Source organism: Panthera leo, chromosome D3 (assembly GCF_018350215.1).
Source record: "Panthera leo isolate Ple1 chromosome D3, P.leo_Ple1_pat1.1, whole genome shotgun sequence".
Taxonomy (NCBI): Eukaryota; Metazoa; Chordata; class Mammalia; order Carnivora; family Felidae; genus Panthera; species Panthera leo.
In genome coordinates this window covers 75,666,523-75,688,443 of record NC_056690.1, presented here as the reverse complement: position 1 = coordinate 75,688,443, position 21,921 = coordinate 75,666,523, and the positions used below count along the sequence as shown (strand labels likewise).

General features: G+C 37.3%; 1 protein-coding gene and 1 pseudogene across 10 annotated transcripts in view; one reads left to right on the top strand and one right to left on the bottom strand.

The window, feature by feature from the left end:
- WDR7 (WD repeat domain 7) overlaps positions 1–21,921 on the bottom strand; it is a 354,022-nt gene that overhangs the window by 136,893 nt on the left and 195,208 nt on the right. For all 10 annotated transcript variants that reach the window (XM_042910255.1, XM_042910254.1, XM_042910263.1 and 7 more), the window contains one exon: positions 12,677–12,898. In XM_042910255.1, the coding sequence (XP_042766189.1) occupies positions 12,677–12,898 (222 nt within the window). The remainder of the gene's footprint in view (positions 1–12,676; positions 12,899–21,921) is intronic.
- Positions 7,023–8,000, top strand: LOC122203435 (annotated as a pseudogene).

The following is a 21,921-nucleotide window of genomic DNA, read 5'->3' as shown; positions in this document are numbered from 1 at the left end:
CATCTGAGTGACCTAGGTGCCCCATTTTTCGCTTTTTTAGACAAACTAACAAATAGATCCCAAAATTTTTGTCAAACCACAAATGACTTAGGATAGACAAAATAAGTTAACAACAGAAGAACTCAAAGGGGAAAACTATCTGATTTCAGTACTTACTCTAAAGCTAAAGCCATCAAGACAATGTGGTAGGAGTGAATAAACAGGGATTAATGACAAAAGGACAGAGGATCTAGAAACAGACCCAGACATCTAAGATCAACTGATTTTCAAAACAGGCAATTTAATGGCAGCAAAAAAGAAAAATGCTTTCAACAGATGTTGCTCGAACAAGTGAATTTCTGTACCTATATTTCACATCATACTTGAAAATTACATACACCTAAATGCAAAAGCTAAAGCTCCCAGAAAAAAACACGGGGGAAAATTTTTTGAGACTCTGAGGTAGGCAAGTATTTCTTAGAATACAAAAAGCATGAACTATAAAATAACCGATAAACTGTACTTCATTGAAATCAGAGAACTGTGTTATCTGAAACACACTGTCAAGGTAACCAAGAAGCAATCCACAAAATAGGAGGCGATTACTCTTCCCACAGGTGGAAAGGTTTCTCTAGAATAAGTGAAGAGTAGACTCACGGGATAGTACACCCAACTGTTTTCGAAAGCTTAAACCAATTACACTCCACAGCAAGTATAATAAACATTCTATTTGCTCCAAATCCTCATCAAAATTTGATAGTCACACTGTAAGCTTTCAGTTTGGTAGATGAGAAATGATAGTTCATTTTGCTTTTAATTTGCAGTTACCTGATTACAAGACATAGTATCTTTTCATAGGTTTCTTAGCCACTCTTATTCCCTCTCTGTGAAGTGCTTTTTCAATCTTTATGCATTTTTCTTCTCTGCATTTATTTTTCCGTTTTTTCTTTTTCCCAAATATAAATGTGTTTAAGAATCTTTTGTCAGTTACCTGTTACAGGTAACTGTTACAGTTACAGTGACAGGTGTATATTACATGTTTATTAAATAAAACAAAATAAGTCAAATATTCTATTGATCTCTGGTAAGTTAATTTTAGGATAATTTTGACTAGTTATTAAAACCATGATGTTGGGGGCACCTGGGTGGCTCAGGTTGTTGGGCATCCAATTTTTGATTTTGGCTCAAGTCACGATCTCACGGTTCATGGGATTTCGCTAACAGCATGGAGTCTGTTTGGAATTTTCTCTCTCTCTCTCTCAAAATAAATAAACTTAAAAAAAAAGGAATGATGTTGAGATTTTTTATTGTATTTCTGTGAGATTCACATATGAATTTGGGAATAACTAAGACAATGACCACATGGAATCATCCATCAAAGAACTACATGCCTTTTTATTTACTCAAATTTTATTTCCCTCAGTAAAATATTATAATTTCCTCCATATTTCTTAAATTTATTCTTAGCTACAGGACTTCCTATGGATGTCATAATCATTGAGGTTTTAATATTTATTTTAAAATATAAAAATCTATCATTTTAATTACACGACTATCCATTCAGTATAAAAATTATTTTATTTTATTATTATTTTTTTAATGTTTATTTATTTTTGAAAGAGAGACAGAGTGTGAGCAAGGGAGGGGCAGAGAGAGAGGGAGACACAGAATCTGAAACAGGCTGCTGAGCTGTCAGCACAGAACCCGATGCAGGGCTTGGAACTCACAAACTGTGAGATCAAGACCTGAGCCAAAGTTGGATGCTTTAAAAACTGCAGTCAGATGCTTAACCGACTGAGCCACCCAGGCGCCCCTAAAATAATTATTTTAACCAAGTATTTCTAGTAAATTTGTCTTATCCTCTAAGTCTTTTGATTATTGGGTAAGTTGGGTATTTTTTGGCATCTACATTCTTTCTATAGTAAAATGCTGACAATGTGTTTGTTTTTTTTTTTTTTTAATTTTTTTTTTCAACGTTTTTTATTTATTTTTGGGACAGAGAGAGACAGAGCATGAACGGGGGAGGGTCAGAGAGAGAGGGAGACACAGAATCGGAAACAGGCTCCAGGCTCCGAGCCATCAGCCCAGAGCCTGACGCGGGGCTCGAACTCACGGACCGCGAGATCGTGACCTGGCTGAAGTCGGACGCTTAACCGACTGCGCCACCCAGGCGCCCCACAATGTGTTTGTTTTTAACCTGGGTTGTCCAGGTTTTTTCCTCCTGGTTTTTAGGGTCTTGCTGATTTGAAAAAAATCATCATTTTCTACATTTTCTATTTTGTTCACTAGTAGATGGAAAAGCTCCTGATTCTTGAGTGTCTTGCTGACCAGCCATGTGGATACCCTTGAGTGATATTATCTACCTTTGGTTTTAAAAGCCTTAATACTGTGTCTACCATGAAAAAGCTAGCATAAGGGGGGCAGCATAGAAGCTGGAAGGCTTGGCATTAACCGGGTGAGAAATGAAGGTAGCCAACCAGAGTGATAACAGTAAGGGTGGTAAGAAGTAGCTGAATTTTTTATGTATCTTGAAGGCAGAGCCAGTAAGATGTCCTGATGGATCTGATGTTTGTCTATCTGTTTTGTGGAGTCTAGCCTTACCTTTGACAGTTTCTCTTTGTAGACACAATGTGATGCCAAACTTCAACTTCTAAAGCACACAAAAATCAGTGCTACTGTCCTTCAAGTAGCGTTGAGAGCCCAGGCAGCCACCGAGCCACCTCTAAGGAGCCCCAGGGCTCTGCGGAACAGAATTTGAAAACCCAAGGTTTAAGGAAGGAACTTTACATTTGTTGATTTCATACAAGCATCCAGGTCCTCTAGTGGCCTGGGTGGCATTAAGAAGTTCACCAGCATTTGCTGTATGATCACGGAAGACAGAGGTAGAGCAATAACACATAGACCTGGGCATCTGACCTTTGCACAGAGTCCTAGAAATTAGGTTTTCTAAGGACATGGCAGGCAATCTACAAACAAGTTCACAAAATGTGTCCGTTCACTTCTTACTGGAAGTCTTTTTAGGAGATCTACCAAAAGTTTTGCAGCTTTTGTGTATGTGTATTTTTAAAGTAATCTCTACGGCTCTACACCCAATGTGGGGCTCAAGCTCATGACCCTGAGATCAAGAGTCACGTGCTCTACTGAACCAGCCAGTTGCAGCTTTTCAAGGGATTAGACTAGCTGTTCTCTATTGTCCCTTTTGGATATAAAATTGTTTGAACTTATAGAATTAAATATATTAACTATGGTGACACTGGAGCACACGTAGATGAAGACACACAAATAAGAAGAAGCATTCTACAGTGCTATCAGAAAACTTCAGATCAAGGTTATTTAAAAACTAGAAAAAGTAATGTCCTTTGCAAAAAGAAAAAAAAAAGGGGGGGGGTTGCTACTGGCACTACAATGCTAAGACTTGTCACTGAATCACCCACTCAGGCAGCTCAGTGACAAGAAATAAAGGAAATTAAAAATTGAAATCAAAATTGAAAACTGAATTAAGGATATTAATATATACATTAGATGGGACAGGAGAGTCTTACGCCAATGTCGCATCACATTCTAGACCAAAACACTGTTATAATGCCTCCGTACTCTATTGTAAGGATATAGATCTCAACCTACTACAGATGTTACATACAGCTACTGAGATACATTCAACATAAGACATGTCCACAGAGCTCGATATATGTAGAGAATTAATTTTAAAGAAACGACTATAGCCTGGTAAGTTGATATGAGGTACCCATAAGGAAGATGACAGAAAAATACTTTAAAGATGGCCAGCTTCAAACACAGGGCATAACTATGGACTACTGGAGCCTATAGAAACAGACAGAAAAATTGGTATAGAGCAATCAAAATAAGATAGCCACGTTCACATGGCAGCAATAAACACTAGCACTCTACAGCATTAAATAATAATACAGTAATAAATTCATAGAACTCTGTGATTTTTATAGAAGTGGTCTCGGAAATAACCTTGTCCACCTTACTTGTTCTATGGAAAAGGAACCTGAAACAAAGTAATAAATTAACAAAAAACCAACTGCAAATTGAAGTTATTTTTGGACAACAAGGATGGGATTACATCAGCAAACAGGGTCTATAATGCAAGTGTCAGGTCTCAGTTAAAAATGATAAAGCTGTTATACAAGATAAATTATTTACAAGTAAAAACAAAGGAGTAGTGAAAATTTCCATTTGATCTGAGCTTAGTTTGTTGATGTGGTTAAAATCGGAAACAAAGTCATAAACATATAGAAATTTATCCCATTATAAATAAATAATTACAAACATACAGTGTTTTATTTAAACATTTATATATAATAATGTGGCCATAGAAAAGTATATTTTCATATAAATCCTCTAGGAACTAATGGGCTTTACCACAAATAGAATCAGCATGTGTTGCAGAAAAGAATTTCCTCGGCTTTGGGGGTAAAATACATCTGGGTTCAAATCCCTTACAAGACAGATAATTCAAAAGAAGTTATTTTTTTGTAACAGTTCTCTCATATAGAAAATGTTGACACTAATACCTATCCTATAAGGTTCATTATTTTTAATGTTTATGTATTTATTTTTGAGAGAGAAAGAGAGAGCATGTGAGCAGAGAAGGGGAGACCGGGGGGTGGGGGCAGAGAGAGAGAGTGAGAGAGAGGGAGGAAGACAGAAAATCCTAAGCAGGCTCCACACAGAGCCCGACACAGGGCTCGAGCTCATGACCTCAAGATCATGACCTGAGCGGAAATCTAGAGTCAGACACTTAACCAACTGAGCCACCCAGGTGTCCCTATCTCATAAGGTTCTTAAGACAACTTTTTAGAGTAGTAATATACACTCTAAATGTCCTAGCAAACAGCTCTTAAAAGGAGCTGTTTCCTTTCCTTAGTCTTCTATAAACATCTCTAGTAACATTAAAATACTAACGTTCAGCTAACACTGAAGTGCCAGGCACTTACCAAGTGCTTTACATATACTAATTTACCTAATACTCAAAGTAACTTTGTGAGGTAGGTACTATTATTATCCCCATTTTTCAAGTTAAAGAAACTGAGCCACAAAGCACTTAAGGCCACACAGCTACTGAGTGGTAATGTCAAGATTCAACCCTGAGCAATCCAGAATAATAAAATCCCAATAAAAAAGCTGAACTGCTTAAAGAATTAGGTCTGAGAGTGATATAAATGTCATTTATTCACTTAGATTAGTTCCCATTATCTCTTCCATTTTAAATGTAACAAAAAATTAGAGTACATACTGTGCATTAAGGTAGTTTAATGATTGGAACTACCATAGAACACTCAATTTAAAATAACTAAAGGATTCCATAGTCTACTGGATGCCTCTACTCTGACTACACATGAAAATTACTGGTGAAGTCTTAAAAATCACATAGATACCCAAACCCCATGCCTGATTTTTCTGAATAAGAATGCCAGGGAAAGGCTCATTTGGAAACATTCCAGATTTTAGTGCATAGCCAGAGTGAGGAATTACTTTTCTTTTCTTAAAAAATGTTTTATTTATTTTCCAGAGAGAGAGAGAGAGAGAGAGAGAGAGAGTACAAGCAGGGGAGGGGCAGAGGGAGAGGGAGACACAGAATCTGAAGCAGGTTCCAGGCTCTGAGCTGTCAGCACAGAGCCTGACGCAGGCCTGAACCCACAAACCGTGAGATCATGACCTGAGCCAAAGTTGGTTGCTCAACCAACTGAGCCATCCAGGCACCTTCTAAACACGGAAGGTGTATAGCAAAGCAAGACAGATGGCATCTGGAACCAGGATGATTTTCTTTCCTCTTCTTTTTTTATTTACTTATTTTGACAGAGGGAGGGGGAGAGAGGGGAAGGGGGAAGAGACAGAAAGAGAGAGAGAGAGAATATGAGTGGGAGAGGAGCAGAGAGCCGGTATCGCAAGCAGGCTCCACACTTGCAGTGCAGAGCCCAATGCGGGGCTCGAACCCATGAACTACAGATCATGACCTGAGCTGAAACCAAGGGTTGGACACTTAACCAACGGGGCCACCCAGGTGCCCCCAAAGGGTGATTTTCAAAGGTAAAATTACAAATGAGAAGTGGTGGTAAAGACGATGAAACGCTGAGTCAGTGCAATGAGAAGAATGAGTGAATGAGGTGGCCCGCGGAGTAGGAAGACAGGAAAGCAGATTACCGCCAAGGGCCAGGAAGTCAGGGTTAGAAACACGAGGGAAAGCAACACAAAGGAAGTCTCCACGGCTACAGCCCTGCTCAGGGGCTGTCATCATACCATCTGATGACTTGCTTGTATGCAGTGAAAATCTCCATTTTTGTTATGTTTATCCTTTTAAATTTTTTTAAAATTTTTTTTTTAAATGTTTATTTATTTTTGAGACAGAGCATGAACAGGGGAGGGGCAGAGAGAGAGGGAGACACAGAATCGGAAGCAGGCTCCAGGCTCCGAGCCATCAGCCCAGAGCCTGACGCAGGGCTCGAGTTCATGGACCTCGAGATCGTGACCTGAGCTGAAGTCGGACGCTTAACCGACTGAGCCACCCAGGCGCCCCTGTTTATCCTTTTAAATGGCATGATGTGTTCCTCATCCTTGTGGCTACTTTCATTCGTAACTTGCAAGTACCACGAGTTTTGTTATTAATTGCAAGTCCGTGACTTTGTCCTAATCTTGCTGATAAAACATTTGAAATTTGACTTAACTTTCTTACCTTAAAATTTAAGAAATAGATCCATTATAGAATCAACCTCAACCAATATCAACATATTCATTAAACAGACATTCTGGAGAAAAACTGTCAACAATAGTAAATGACAACAAAATAAAATCAAACGGTACATAGTACCAGAAAATAAAAACTCTACATAAAAGTTTCATAACATTAAAATATTCCTGAGGTAGTGTCTAACTGAGGCTTGCCTTCCATTTGGTGGTGTGACAGCTGATCTAATCAATATGATTATAACTCTGTTGTTTTAAAAATTATATTAACAGATAAGCAGTTTTTTCCAACAAACTCTTAAGAGTTCTTATCCATTTTTATTTTAATGACTTTCTTTTGAGAACTGAATGAAACTGTGGGTCCTTTTCCCAGAACAGACACAAAAATGCACACGAACACTGTGTTTTCCACATGTAACATCTGTGAGGTCATAAAAAACCTTGACCCGCTAAAGAACCTGGCATTCGGCATTACAGTATTGCTAAAGACCCACTGCGGGGAAAAATACTCATTTTCTCTAATCAAAATATTTCACACTATAGATGCAAGGCATTTCATAAGTATGGCGATGTGGATTTTGTATATGTTTATATCTCCAGGGAAGCAGCACATCCCCAAAGGATGAGTCAAGAGTTGTTCATATTTACAGGTGACCTGTTACTTGCTGACCTCCCCTTCTTATTTATAGCCACATTTCTGAATCTTACTTGCTTGTAACACAAGACACCTATGTGAAATGGTGAAAATATACTGATTTAGGAATTTTGTCTGGAAGCATCTTTGAGCTTGCCGAGTAGACACCATGAGCAAAGCTCACCCTCCCGAGTTGAAATATTTATGGGCAAGAAATTATCATTGAAACTAAATGGTGGCAGACACGTCCATGGAATATGGCAGGGGTTCGATCCCTCTATGAACCTTGTGATAGATCAATGTGTGGAGATGGCAACAGAACAATATTGGAATGGTGGTAATTCGAGGAAATAGTATCCTCATGTTACAAGTCTTGGAAGGAGTATAAACAATGGGTGTTTCCTGGAAGAAATCGACTGCTTCCACGTGCCCCGTCTCCCTAGCACCTATTTCACTACAATATAAAAATCAGGTCGTGCGTTTTCATGTTGAACTTTTTTGTTAAATAAACATTTTTTAATAGTCAAAAAAGAAAATATACTGATTTAAAGTTGCAAGATAGGTGTTCAGACTTAGCAGGATCTTAAAGCATTTAACCTATGCCCTTAATTTATTGTCTACACAAAGAAAAGTTAATCCAATTTCACAAAACTTTGGTGAGTCCTGGGCAAAGGTTCCGTTTCCTCCTCTATTTAGTGATAACAGTAATAGTACCCATTTGGAAGGATTATAAAGTTAAATAAGTTATTATATGTAAAGTACACAGCACAGAGTAAATGCTCAATAATCAGCTATTGTGAATGTGCTTCGTATCATGCTAGGTGTTGGAGAAAACAGCTGTCTTGCAGGGTGATAAGCGATGCGTAAGCTGTTGAAGTAGAAAGCGTGTTCAACGGTAGCCCCTCTTTCCTTTCTGTTGATAGAAAGAGGGAACTAGGGCACACATAAGTTAGTAACATGCCGAGTGGAAGCCCGGAGAGGCTATCCATCCCCTCACCTCCACAACTGAAGAACTCACTCTGCCCCCAAGCTCTTGGGGTCAGTGGCTGACAAAGTGTTGGTCGAGTCCCTCTGTAGGATTTGCGCTGACATGAAGAGAGCTGCCGCATCCAAGGTCACACCCCTCCCTAGGGCACTGTGGATCCAGTGACTGAAGGACACAGGGATATGAAGGCCAAGCCCTTTGCCCCAATTCAAGGACAGTTTGAAGGGCCATCCTGGTCCCAGAGTTCCCTGGGATGAGCTGGAGCTTCCTAAGCAACTGAAATGCAATTCAACATCTCGCTCTGCCCAATCCTGTTTTTTTCACTCCCTAAAAGTATTGATCACGAGAATACTCCCGCACACAAATCTGTCTCAGAGTCTGCTGCCTAGGGAAATGACTTATGCCACTTGCCCAAAGTCAAAAAGCTAATGAGAGATCAAAATGGGATTTACTACAGACGTGCCAGCATAATTCCACAATTATAAAATGAGCAAGAAGAGACGTGACCAAATGAAAGAATGAACCAAAGACCTACAGGCAACATTATAAACACCACCCTGAAACGTCCTAATAATGTCTTTGTGGATCAAAATACAAATGAAGAATGATCTCTGTTTGAGTTAGCTTTTTGGAATGAGACAGTCCATCCCTACATGAAATGAAAAAGGAGAAGGTGATGAAGGTGAATTTCCTGGGATGCTATTTCACTTCAGAAGGAGAGATTAACTGGACCAAAAGGGGCTTTAACGACAGAATAGTCCTGCCCTTTATTTTAAACGAGAGGAAACTGCAACCCAGATCAAGGGCACGAGGAAAGAGTGGCCTAGTCTAGGCTTCTTCATTTCCAGAGTCCTTCAGCTTTGTCTTCAATATGCAATTTGGACATTTTATGTGAAGTGTAACTCCCACAAATGATTCAGGTATATTCAAATAGAAGTATGAAATGCATTATAAAACTAAGCATGACTTTTGAATTTGGTGTCAGTGTCATTCTTCCCTCCTATCAATGTGGATAATTGGGATAATGATAAGTTTTCACAGAACAGAATGGCTTTTCAAGGAAGGTTAGAATTCACTATCTATACCTCTAGGTGCATTAGCAATTAAAGTTCATCAAATATTGTATCTTAATGGCCTTATCTCAAAATGAGGATAATAATGATTATCTCATTCAATAGGTTGCCATGAGGACTAAATATTTAATGGTTGCAATGCATTCTAAATGCCACATAAACAAATAACATAGCAATACATATAGCAACTTCCAGCAGGCTAACATTACAACAGGTTATTATTATATATAACTGACCAAAAAAGAGGCCAAGAAAGACACAAGAACATTTAGACATCTGACTGTTTCCAATCATGGGAGCAAGATTTAAACTGATATTTTATAATTATTAAAATAGGGCAGCCATAATAAGTGAGGAAAATATCAAGGATATTTTACACATTTTAAACTGGTTCTAATAAGTACCTTTTCATTTATATATATATTTCTTGCTGGCTAGAAAGCTCTCAGAATCTCTACTATTTCAATAAAATAATCAATAGTATTATATGCTAAGAAGCATTATCTTTTGCTCTTCCCACACCTAGTCCTTTACTCAAAATGCTCGAGGAATGAACTTAACTCTAAAACACTTAAATAGTTTCAATGTTTGGGGGAATTTTATTTATCTTGCTTCGGAAAGTTGAGGTGGCATCATGCAAAAGTCCCTCCACGTAGCACATCCCAAGGTTTCCATCCTGTCAGAAATAGGTTTTGGGACCCCATGACGCATCATTCACCTCCTTATCTCCTAACAAACCCAAAGAGCAGAACACAGAGACCCTACTCTTCTTTTATCAACTACCAAGGCTTCTTTGAAAAATCTCTATTTCTATTCTACCACAGCTTTTTAAATTCCTGCTTTTCTCCTAACCTACTTCCTCTTTTTCTAGTTATAGTAGACACAATTTGCAAGTGAAATTATTACAGTTAAGAGAGAATACAGAAACAATATCAGAATTTTGCATAAAGATAAATCGTGATTTGAAAAGGGATAACAGTACTAGTCTGGATAAGTGAGATAATATGATGTAGACTAATCTGCCCAGCAACCAGCCAACAGCTTGGGTGGAATTAGTCAGCAACGCATTAATTTATGATGTTCCTACATTTATGTACAGATACTTCTAGTGAGCTATGTGAAAATTCCTGAGAGACAGCATTTGTGTTCATTTTCCTTGCAGGAAAATACAAAATAAGAAAGAATACGGTTAAGATATTGTACAAAACATGTTGAACTAAATCAATAGTCTTCATAATAAGTAACCCCTTGAAATGAAAGCATCATAAGACTTTTCAAGGAATAGATTTAAAAGCACAAATAGTTTTAAGATAGAGTTAGTTTAAAGCATTGATTTTTGGATGCTAAATATGCAAATGAACATGTTCCTTAAAACTGTGAGGGAGAAATTTTCTCTCTTTAAGGAAAAGAATCGAGGATGCAGGATTTCTGATTTTTCAAGGAAAGTCTGTCATGTATTTTTTTTAAATGGATATCAAATAGTTATGGTAAATATTCAATTGAATATACTGAATATATTTACAAGAACAGTATTTCATTTTTCAATGTCCATATCCACAACAGTCTCTAAATTACATCTTCTGCAAATGTTTAAACTTATTATTGAAAAGTTTTAGCTGTTAACATAGAACCGTACGAGCAATCAGACATTTCTTGATCCTCGCTAGAGAGATGGTGAGCAAAAGTTTGAAAACCAGCCAACTAAATCAGGCCAAAGTTTCATTAACCTCTAATATAGTCTAATGCCAAGATTCTAAGAAACTATATACACAAATCCTAGGGTGTCTGGAGTGACATAGAGAAGTGAGCCTAACTCTAGGGCCTTTTGTAGAGTGGGAGATTTGAGCAGGGAACGTGCAGAACTTGGGAAAAGATAAAGCTACTAGGGGTGAGAGGGAGGGGCCGCAGCCGGCAGGCCTTGGCAGGAGAGGGAGAGCCGGTGTGCACAGGTGGCAAATGCAGAGCGCATGGGTTTTCGGGTCACGAGACATTTGAGTTCAAGTTTAGATTTTACCACATTTTGGCTGAGCGACTTTGAAGAAGGCTTGATTTCTCTTTCAAAGTTCAAATGAGGGGAGAGAAAACTTTTTAAATTAAAAAGTAACAGCACGCGTTAGCCAGGTCAGTGGTTAAGCCCTTTGCATCTAGGAGCCATTAAACAGTAGCACTTTGCGTAATGGTCAACGGCACAAGCTCTGGACCCAACAGATTGTGCTGGAACAAAAACTGCCATTTCCTAGAGGTGTGATCTCAGCCAGGGTAAGTAAACCCCTCTGTGCCCAATTAGCCTTATGTGTAAAACAGAGATAACTGAAGTACCCACTTTATAGGGTTATTATGAAGATTAAGTGAGTTAATGTATGTAAAAGAGCTTAAAATCATGTTCAAAGAATTAGTTGCTTTATTACTGTTGGTGGTGGAACTGTTATCATTAATCTCTGATGCTCAATGTCAAATAGAGATCAGGAGGTTACCAACCACTAATAAGTATTTGTTGTACCAGGAATCTAGAAAAAAAGGAGGGGGGTGACATGCGGAGACAGGCAGCTAAATCTACAGGAGGGTTTTAATTATAAAAGCTACTAATATGGCTCCATGATTTCGCAGCAAAAGTATGTGACAATGATCCAGTGAAGTTTTCTGCTGTCATAACTAACAAAGTAACATAGATCTTTCTCCCTTGCTTAAAAGCCAAAACCCCCCAAAACACACTGTAATCTGTTCTATAAAGAATACCTTGTGATATATTTAGTAGGATTATATTTGGTCTTTACGATAACACGATTTGTTACAAATTATTTTGCAATATGATAGGTAAGGACCCTACCTAAAGGAGTTCCAACACTGAAGTACCAAAAGACATTACAAAATATCCTTACTTGTTATTAACACACACAGAACGCAAGTTAGCAGGAGGACACAGGCCCTTTGAGCTCTGAATGTAACTAATCCACCCCCACTCCTGACTTTTCAAACCACATTCAGGACTTGTGCATAGTTTTACAGAAATTGTTTTAGAAATTAGAAGTTGGGACTAAAATCTTGGCCAAAATGTGAGAACACAAAGATCAGAAATGTGCTTTTTAAGAAAAGCATTTTTAAGACCATGGTTTTTTTTTTTTTTTAAAGTTTGGTAACCAAAACCAAAGGGTAATGTGCCAAACAGATCATACTGCTTTCTAACTTCATGTCAGCATTCTGTTTGAGCTAAAACCCGGGATATATTCTGAGGTTCTGTTAACAAATAATGTGAACTGAAAGCAACAGATCAGCGTTAGGAATTTTAAAACTTACAAGTGTGTCTGGCCAGTGAGTAGTTGGATCCACCACTAGTCAAGCCAAATCCCTCAGGAATCTGGCTAGAGCTTCGCGGTCTGGTCAACAATTTGGGAGGTTCAATTTCAGCACCAAATTCAGCTCCTATGACTCCTAGTAAAACAATAGCAGTAGCTTGCTTCCGTCTTTCCTCATAAGATGTGGAAATCTTTTTCATTTGTGGGATACTTGATAGGCAACCTGAAAACCCAAACAGAAGTTAAAACACTATCAATACACAAAGCATATAATTAAAAAAAAAATAAATTCAAGATTACTCTTTCAAGAAAGAACAGTCTTTTTACAAATGGCACTGAGATGTCTGGGTATCCACATGCTAAAGAATGAATCTGGGCTTCCATTTCTCTCTATACAAAAAAATCAATTAAAAAAAAATCAACTCAAAATAGGTTCACAGTACTAAATATAAGAGTTAAAATAAGAGAACTTGAAGAAGAATATAGATATACCTTTATGATCTGGGGGTAGGCAATGCTTTCTTAGATATGATACCAAAAGCACAAGTAATTTTAAAAACTTCTTTAATTGGACTTCACCAGTATTACAAACCTTTGCACTTAAGACGACAAAATCAACCGAGTAAAAAGACAACACACAGACTGAGAGAAAACACTGTCAATCAGATATCTATAAAGGATTTTGTCTAGAATATATGAGAAACTCTTACATCTCAATAATAAAAAAGTACAACTTTTAAAATGGGTACACAATTGGAATAGATATTTCTCCAAAGATATATAAAGGGCCAAGATGCATATCAAAGAAGCTTAACATCACTGGTCATTAGGAAAATGCAAGTCAAAACCACAAGGAGATATCACTTCACATCCACTAGAAGGGCTGTGATAAAAAGGATTATAAAATGTGCTGTCGAGTATGGACGGAAAATGAGTATGCATTGCAGGTGGAAATGTAAAAAGGTTCTACTACTTTAGAAAATAGTTTGGCAGTTACTTGTCCAGTTTGGCTTTCTATTTCCTCTTGAGTCATTTCTGATAGCTTGTGGTTTTAAAGGAATTATCTATCTAACTTAGGTTTTTAAATTTATTAAAGTTATTTACAGTACTATCATGAAAATATTTGTTATATCATTGCTATGGATCCATTTAAATATTATTTGTGCCTTCTCTAATATTACTTTTCATGCCTTTCTTGATCAGTATTGCTAGAAATTTATATTTTACCAGACTTTCAAAAAATATTTCAGTTTTGATCTTATTATTTCGTTTCTATTTCACCAACTTCTGTTATTTTTACTATTTCTCCTACTGTATGTTTTCTCTCTGTTCTCTTTGTTTCTAGGTTCTTTTTTAAGTAAACTCTATGCCCAACGTGGGGCTTGAACTCACAACCCCAAGATCAAGAGTGGCATGCTCTACCAACTGAGCCAGCCAGGAGCCCTTCTTTTGTTTCTAGGTTCTTAGGGTAAACACAACTCACTTATTTCCACAATCTTTTATTACAGTTAACAATGCCAGTCACAGAGTTAATATCTATTCTTCTTCTCCTTTAATAACAACTTTGATTTGAACTGAGTAGTAACCTACTCACATCCTTTCAGGGTCCTTTCAAGAACTGACAAAGCCATAGCCTCACTCCTGGCTTTAAGCTGTACTCATGATATATGTTAAGTCCTCTTTAGCTCACAGGAGCCAAAAGCCCGCTTCTGGGAAGTAGCTAAGGGTATTAGCCCAGATCACTTCTATTTTATTACTTGTCCACAAGGGTATCTTTCTGGAGACTAGTTATGTCTCTTTGGTTTGCTGTTTGTATATTTTATCTCTCACAGCTATATATTTGGTACAGAGAAATTTAAAAAGTGAACTTCTGGAGACATCTTCATTGGAGGTCAGCCTTCTACTCTCTCTAGTCATCCATCCAGCCCCTTTTAATACTTCACTCTCTATATTACTTAAATCAATATAGAAGAGGGCCCTCAGAGCTCAGAACGCTAAGAAATTAGCAGCAGGGACCTCTAAGTGCTTTTAGATGTTTTATTTTGTCTCTTCATTTACTCTGTCATTCTATGCTAAATGAAGGTAAGGCAAGGGAATGACAATGGGAGAGGCTAAAGGGGTACCAAATCAAGAGAGACTTGTGCATGGCAAGCTGAAGACTTTTAACTTTTGTTTAATGGAAAGCTATTGGAACAATTTTGCATAAGGTGGTGATATCAGATTTATTCACTGTTAGAAAGACCATGAGAGTGGCGATAGAAAGGTAGATTATGAGGTAAAACAAGACTGGTGTCCAGTAGAACTAAAAGAAGACTCATGCAACGATCAGGTGAAAAACAGTACCAGTGGTGGTAGAAATCCATTCATTCCATCAGTTACTCAGTCATTCAACATATAAGAATCGAAGGTCTGATGTATTCATGGTATTATACTGGAAGTGAACAGGGATGAGAAAAGCAAAATCCCTGTCCTCTTTGAACTTAAAGGCTACTAAATAAGAATTAGAAATAGGTTACAGAATCAATGAGAACACTATGAACTGAGAGAACAGTCTGTGTGAGAACCTCAAGCATGAAGTAATTTGTTGACTTCCAACTCAAAGACAGGTAATCAGGTTGGAAGCCTAAGAGCCAAGAGAAAGATAGAAAACAGGCAAGAGAGGCAGGCACGGGCTAGACCACAGATGGCACCATAGACCATATTCACATTTCAACCTTTATCCTATAAAAAGTGAGAAGATACTCAAGGTGAGATTTAAGCCACAGAGTAACATAATTAGATTTAGGGGATTAGAAGGATATTGTAGAAACCAAAGTGAGATTACGATTGGTTTGGTCTTGGGGCACCTGGGTGGCTCAGTCACTTGAGCATCAGACTTTGGCTCAGGTCATAATCTCAAGGTTCATGGGTTCAAGCCCTGTGTCGACAGCATGGAGCCTGCTTGGGATTCTCTGTCTCCCTCTTTCTCACTGCCAGCCCCCACCCCACCCCGTGCATGCTCTCCCTCTCTAAAAAATAAAATGTTAAGAAAAAATTTTAAAAAAGATTGGTTTGGTCTTTGGGAAGTTGATAGAAACACTGCAAGCTTTAGATGTCATGCCTTAAGTTCTTTTAAGAATCTAACTAAAATAATTATCAAAATTAACTAATTAAAAAAATTAAAACAAAAAGTAACAAATTTAGTCAAAAATAGTAAAAATTTAAGCAAAAATTAACTAACACAAAAGTAAAACAAAGAAATCCTTTTAAGATAAGTAGATATGGCTTCTCCAGAAGCTTAATAAAAACAAACAAAACACCTAGGGCACAAAGCTTTTAAGTAGAAATTTTAAATTGCATTTATTTAACTGTGCTCAAAGGCAGAATAGAAGTGGGCAAGCAGACCTGGGTGAGGCTAAGAAAAGGAAATGGTAGGATATTACAAAGAATTTAGTAGTTAGAAAGGAGTAATTCCATAAGAGGGTGGCATTAAAGTACTTAAAAAAAAAAAACACTAAGAAAACTAAAATGGAAACATCAAAGAGTGATTACTATTTATTTGGAAAATAAAAGTTTGGTACAATGGAGTACCAAAAAAAAAGATTCGTGGTTGCCACTATAGTCTCTAAGATTCTGCATGTCACAGCTTAATGTTTAAAAAAAGGAGGTGTTTGGGTGGCTCAGTGGGTTAAGTTTCTGACTTCAGCTCAGGTTATGATCTCAGGGATCATGTGTTTGAGCCCCAAACTGGGCTCTGGGCTCGCAGCTCTCAGCACAGAGCCTGCTTCAGATCCTCTGTCTCCCTCTCTCTCTCTCTGCCCCTCCCCTGCACATTCTCTCTCTCTCTCTCTCTCTCTCTCTCTCTTTCAAAAATAAACATTAAAAAAAAGATAGTTCTGAAAATTTGTCATTAGTTGTCATGTAGTATACAGAAAGACAAAATCCAGTATGAGTCCACAGAGAATACACTGATCTTTAAAAATATTCTAAATCTTCTATATAAAATTTTAGTTATTATTCATCTCCCTAATTCATTTTTTATAGCATATTTAAGGATATTCCTCCAATGTTATAAAATTACTCCGTCACTTCTAAAGTCATAAATATTTCATGAATTCACATTTCTTATAAAAAGCCTCAATTAAAATGTTCAAAAATATTTAAGTAACATTCAGAAATATCTTCTGATACCATTCTACGTAACTCTCTCTCTTCGTGTTCTTTTCCGAGTTTATTAAAGGTACAGAAACATTAGTAAGAGTGTTAATGTGTACGTGCAATCAGAGATTCCAAGTATGCCACTGGTCTGTCATAGTTGTAATAACTGAAGTGGGGGAAAAACCTAAAAGGTTAGCCATACGAAGAAGAAACAAAATCAATAACCACTGCCTCCGTGTTTAGGAGGATGAAAATGAACCCAAATTCTAGGGAAAGTGATATGTAACAGTTTGATCATCTAGATATCAGAACGTGCATTTAAAGCCAACTTTATTTGAGTACAGGGACAGACATGGGAGTAAGAGCTCTGTGCAACTGCATCTAGATGCATGTAGTGTATATTTCACTATTTCCATAGCAGTCTTGAAACAGGAAGCAAATCAAGCTCCCCTCCCCCCACGACGCAGCAAGAGCATGCTCCATAACAATAGTTCAAAGGAAAGCTCTATTCTGCAGTTGCACTGATTGTTCTGTCAGCTGACCTCTGCAGAAGGGAATTGCTAACCGCTGCCTTGCTCCTTAGCTGACAAATGAATGATCGCAGCTCCATCTATTTTCACTATGGCCGCCTCTAGCCCAGGTGCTCAGACAGAGAGCCGGGTGTGACATCTTAGATCAAGATGAATTGGCACAAACTCCTGATCCAAGATTGTTTTATACCATTTAATTTAGTTTCTTCCCCTGCTTGGATGAGCACAGCTCTGGTTATGGATTTCTATTCTAATGTACTGAAGCAGGCCCTGAAAGAAGCCAATGAAGCAGCTGCTGGAGCAGGGGACTGCAGGGATACTGATCAATAGGCAAGGCATTGACCCCAGCCGTTCAGCCTCTGCAACGGCCACTGCTTGAAGGGGGAAGGGGGGCGGGGGGCAGAAGCACACATGGGCTGCTTCCAGTAGGAAATTAAACAACAGGGGCATTTGGAGAGCTCCGCCTCTAGCCCTGGTCCCCCACCTTCCCTCTGTTCCTTTTGTTTAATTACCTCAATCTTGTCTTAACTCCCACTTCTCGGGAAGGAATTAAGACTTTAGGGAAGTTTATAATGTACGTTAAAACAACCATTTGTAAATTTTATCCTGAAGCTAATAGAAAGGATCATAACAGGTGCTCTCTGCTAAGTGGCCAAAATATGAAATCTTAATTAGCTGTCAAGTATATCACTTGGTGTAATTTAAAGTTCAGCATGTGCACAGGCTCATAAGAACACTGTCCAACTGGTTATTAATACTACTGACGCTGAAATTCTATGCTATCTAATTTTTATCAGTATCCAGGTCTGAACACATCATAGCTCTTTGTTAACAAGGAGTAAGAGGAAGAAAAGGGATCCCCTAAAAGAGACACTGACTGATTAGTGACTGTAGAAAGTACGGCTGCCCATCCCTACTACTATTCCAACAGTAACATACCCCAGTTTCTGATTCTTTAAATTTTTAGATTTGAAGACATTTAAAATTATTGGCTTTGCCTGGGTTTGCTCTTAAATAACACAAGACAATATGCAATTAGCTGAAATGTTTTCCTATAAGTGATCATCAAATGGGAGATTTTGAAATATTAAAAGTAAAATAATTCTATAAAAGTAGACCTTTCTACAGTTTCATTTGTCTCATGAAAATTTGGTATTTTTTCACAGAGACATGCCTCCATTTAATCATGCTAAAGGGTGACATGGAGATCCATTTTCTTGACAGGACGGTTGATCACCCTATCACAGTAAGAAAATTAATACCTTCGACTGGCCCTGTGTGGAAAACAGAAGCTGCATGCGGTGGGAAAGGACATAAATGTTCTACATTTTAAGTTGCAAACAGAATAGTTATTCTGTGCAAAAATAATATGTTTCTTCATTATTGGGTTACTTTAAACAAAATATGAGCCTTTGATTTTATTAAAACAACCGTTTAATTCATACAGTGTTCCTCAAAAGTACATAATTGTCTTTAGATTTAGCATAATTGACTCTAGATTTACGAGAACAGGAGTAAACACTTTACTTACAGCTTAACTAGAACACAGGTAAAATATTTGAGAAGTTTAAGCTATTTAAAGGGCTGTGAGATATTGATTACCTCATTTAAAAAGCAGTCAGAGAGTGCAACCAAGAGGTCAAGATAAATTTACCAGTTTGAAGCACTTTACTAAATAACTCTAAAGATCATGTTAATTGGCTTTGTGCAGTTCCAGGGTAAAATTAATTTTATCCTAGCTTACAATAAAAGGATTAAAAGACATATTAAGTTCTGCAGTTTTAACTGGAATAGGAATCAATGGATTTGAATTAGGGCGAACAGCGGTTTTACGAGACGAAGTGCCAGCAGATCCTTCATATCTGCTATTAGCCCTCTATTGATGGGGCTCTGTTATTGTATTAGGTATTAAGCCTCGGATAAGACGATACTACCCATTTACTACTCTGAGAATACGGCCTAAGAACTGTGAGAATTGACCCGGAAAAACTGTTCTCCAAAATTTAATTCTTTGTTTAGGATCGAGCATCAGAATGCTTTCCACAGAGGACGGACATATGTTTGATATTTAAAATTCTAGCCAAAATTAATGACGTAATGTGGTTGAATTCAATCGTAATTCACTTCAAGACCATAATTATCCTTAAAACTGTATCACAAACATATCTTTAAGGTTTTTTAAAACAGAGCGTTGCATTCGGATTGGTTTAGCTCACTAATTTTACGGCAGAAATTTCTCTGGCACGTGACAGAGTCCAAGTGACATTCGCAATGACATCAATGTTTTCTGAATTTGGTATAAATTTCAATATACTCTAAAACATCCCTTTGGAAATTCAGAAACACCGATTTATTCATGATAAATGATGGCAATAAAATTTTAAATGTTTTTCTTTACCCTTTCCATATTTAATACATTTTAGAATTGTACGCATAGAAAAATAAATGGCTTTTACTACATATTGCCTCGGAGAACCAAAAAACCTTGTATTTAGTAAGACTGCATACTAATAAATATCTGGGACTTTGTAGGATTCTATTTGAATGATCAGAAAAGAGTATGTGGCAAGATCTCACAGCGAAAACTAAATGGCATCATGTCAAGACTGTTTAATATACTAAGCTGGATTAAGCTAGAAAATAGTCTCTATCATGATCCCTTACACCTTTGTTTTATTTGCCATAAAGCATATTCAGTAATATCATGTTTTGATTAATTATTAAAGAACAAAGTAGTTTTAATAAAGTGAACTTTATTAATACTGGCAATCTTGAGAACAGAGAAACTCAGAATTAAGACGTGATTTACTATTTACCAAGTCTGCACATGGCTAGAATGGTCTTAGCATATGGATCAAATGTTAGTCAATTAAACTACAAAAGATTTCTATTTTCAGACCAGCGAAATATTCTTCCAAATCTTCATTTTTATCTCATTTCTCTTTTCTCAATCCCAAGGATACTTTACATGTGATGTGGCATTATCAACTGATACTATGAAAAATCTATAAGATTGTATATTAAGATGAATTTAGTATGACAGTGAACGCTGTCCAATCAAAATATATTTTAAAACATGCCTTAACATAAATAGAAGAAACTAAAAGAAGCTAGGTCTTCAAAACCAAGTTGAGTTCAAACTGTTTTTCAGGTGTACTTTAAACAAAATAACTTCAACTTTCTCCTATTATCAAAATTGATAAATGTGGTTGCCTAATGGAATATTATTTTTAAGATATGCCTTTTTAATCATTATATGGTGCTAATCAAATATGCTGACTTTACATATACATACGCACATTAAGAATATATAATCATATGGGGACGCCCGGGCAGCTCAGTCAGTTAAGCGTCCCACTCTTGATTTCAGCTCAGGGCATGATCTCAGGGTTTGTGGGTCTGAGCCCCACGTTGGGCTCTGTGCTGACAGCACAGAACCTGCTTGAGATTCTGCCGCTCTCCCTCTCTCTCTGCCCCTCCCTCATGCACACTCTCTCCCTCAAAATAAATAAACAAAAAAAAAGAATATATAATTATATGCACATATATAATAGTATATAATAGTCTTAGTGTACCAAGACAGTAAAACTTAAATCTAAGTGAGCTAGAACTGGATTTTTGAGATTTTAAAATGTGTTGTCCGTGTTTTAGAATCATAATGAGAACAGTGACCCTCAGTGGAGTTTCCACAGTGCAAACTGTTTCCACATATATTTGGCCCAGACATTTTCTACCACTACCTGCTATTCTTAGAGTTAAGACCAGTAAAGTACAATGCCAGAGAGATATCAACTTTGTAACGGCAATCTTCCAAATAAGCTTTGTTAACAACAGCCAGGGGTTGGGGGGGATGTTTAAAATAAGCAAAACTCTTTTCATATTAATTCATTTTGGAGCCCATTTGTTTTTAAAAGAATTTAAAAGGCTAGTCTTCTTCTAATTAGATTTCAGTTATACGTTATACCCCAATTCTTGGCCAAACACTATAAAGAATTTGTTAAACAGAAACACAAAAAGGCATAGATTGGTGACCATCCAATGTGTGAAAAAGGACTCTCAGACCTCACTCTCTTGGTGGTGAATCTGGGTTTTGTAAATTTACAAGGAGAATTAGTGGGTCTATACCATTGTAAATGTAATTAAGTTTCTTTCCTTCGGCCAAGTGCTTTTGTATGAATACTGCACATTATTTTCATTTGTTGGCACACCTCAGAGCACTGCAAATCCTGCACGTTTTACATAATAAGGCACATAAATGTCGATGATATGGAAAAAAAATTTAAATTGCAGATGGTTGGTGATATGGCCAACATGTGAATTTCGACCTGTGCGCCTGAAGTGAATAAAACAGACCAAGTTTTCTGAAACCTCCAGTCTACCTCCTTGGGAAAAAAGATCAAAATGACAGTCGTGGGGCACTTGAACATTTATTTCAAAATTTTCCCATTATTACCAAACCAGGTGTGTGTACATAGAATGCTTTGAGTATTCACCTCTCACCAACATATTTTAGTTATTCTGTGACCCATCTGTCAGTGTTTTCCTCATACCTACTGGGGGTGAGGGGTATAGATTTGCT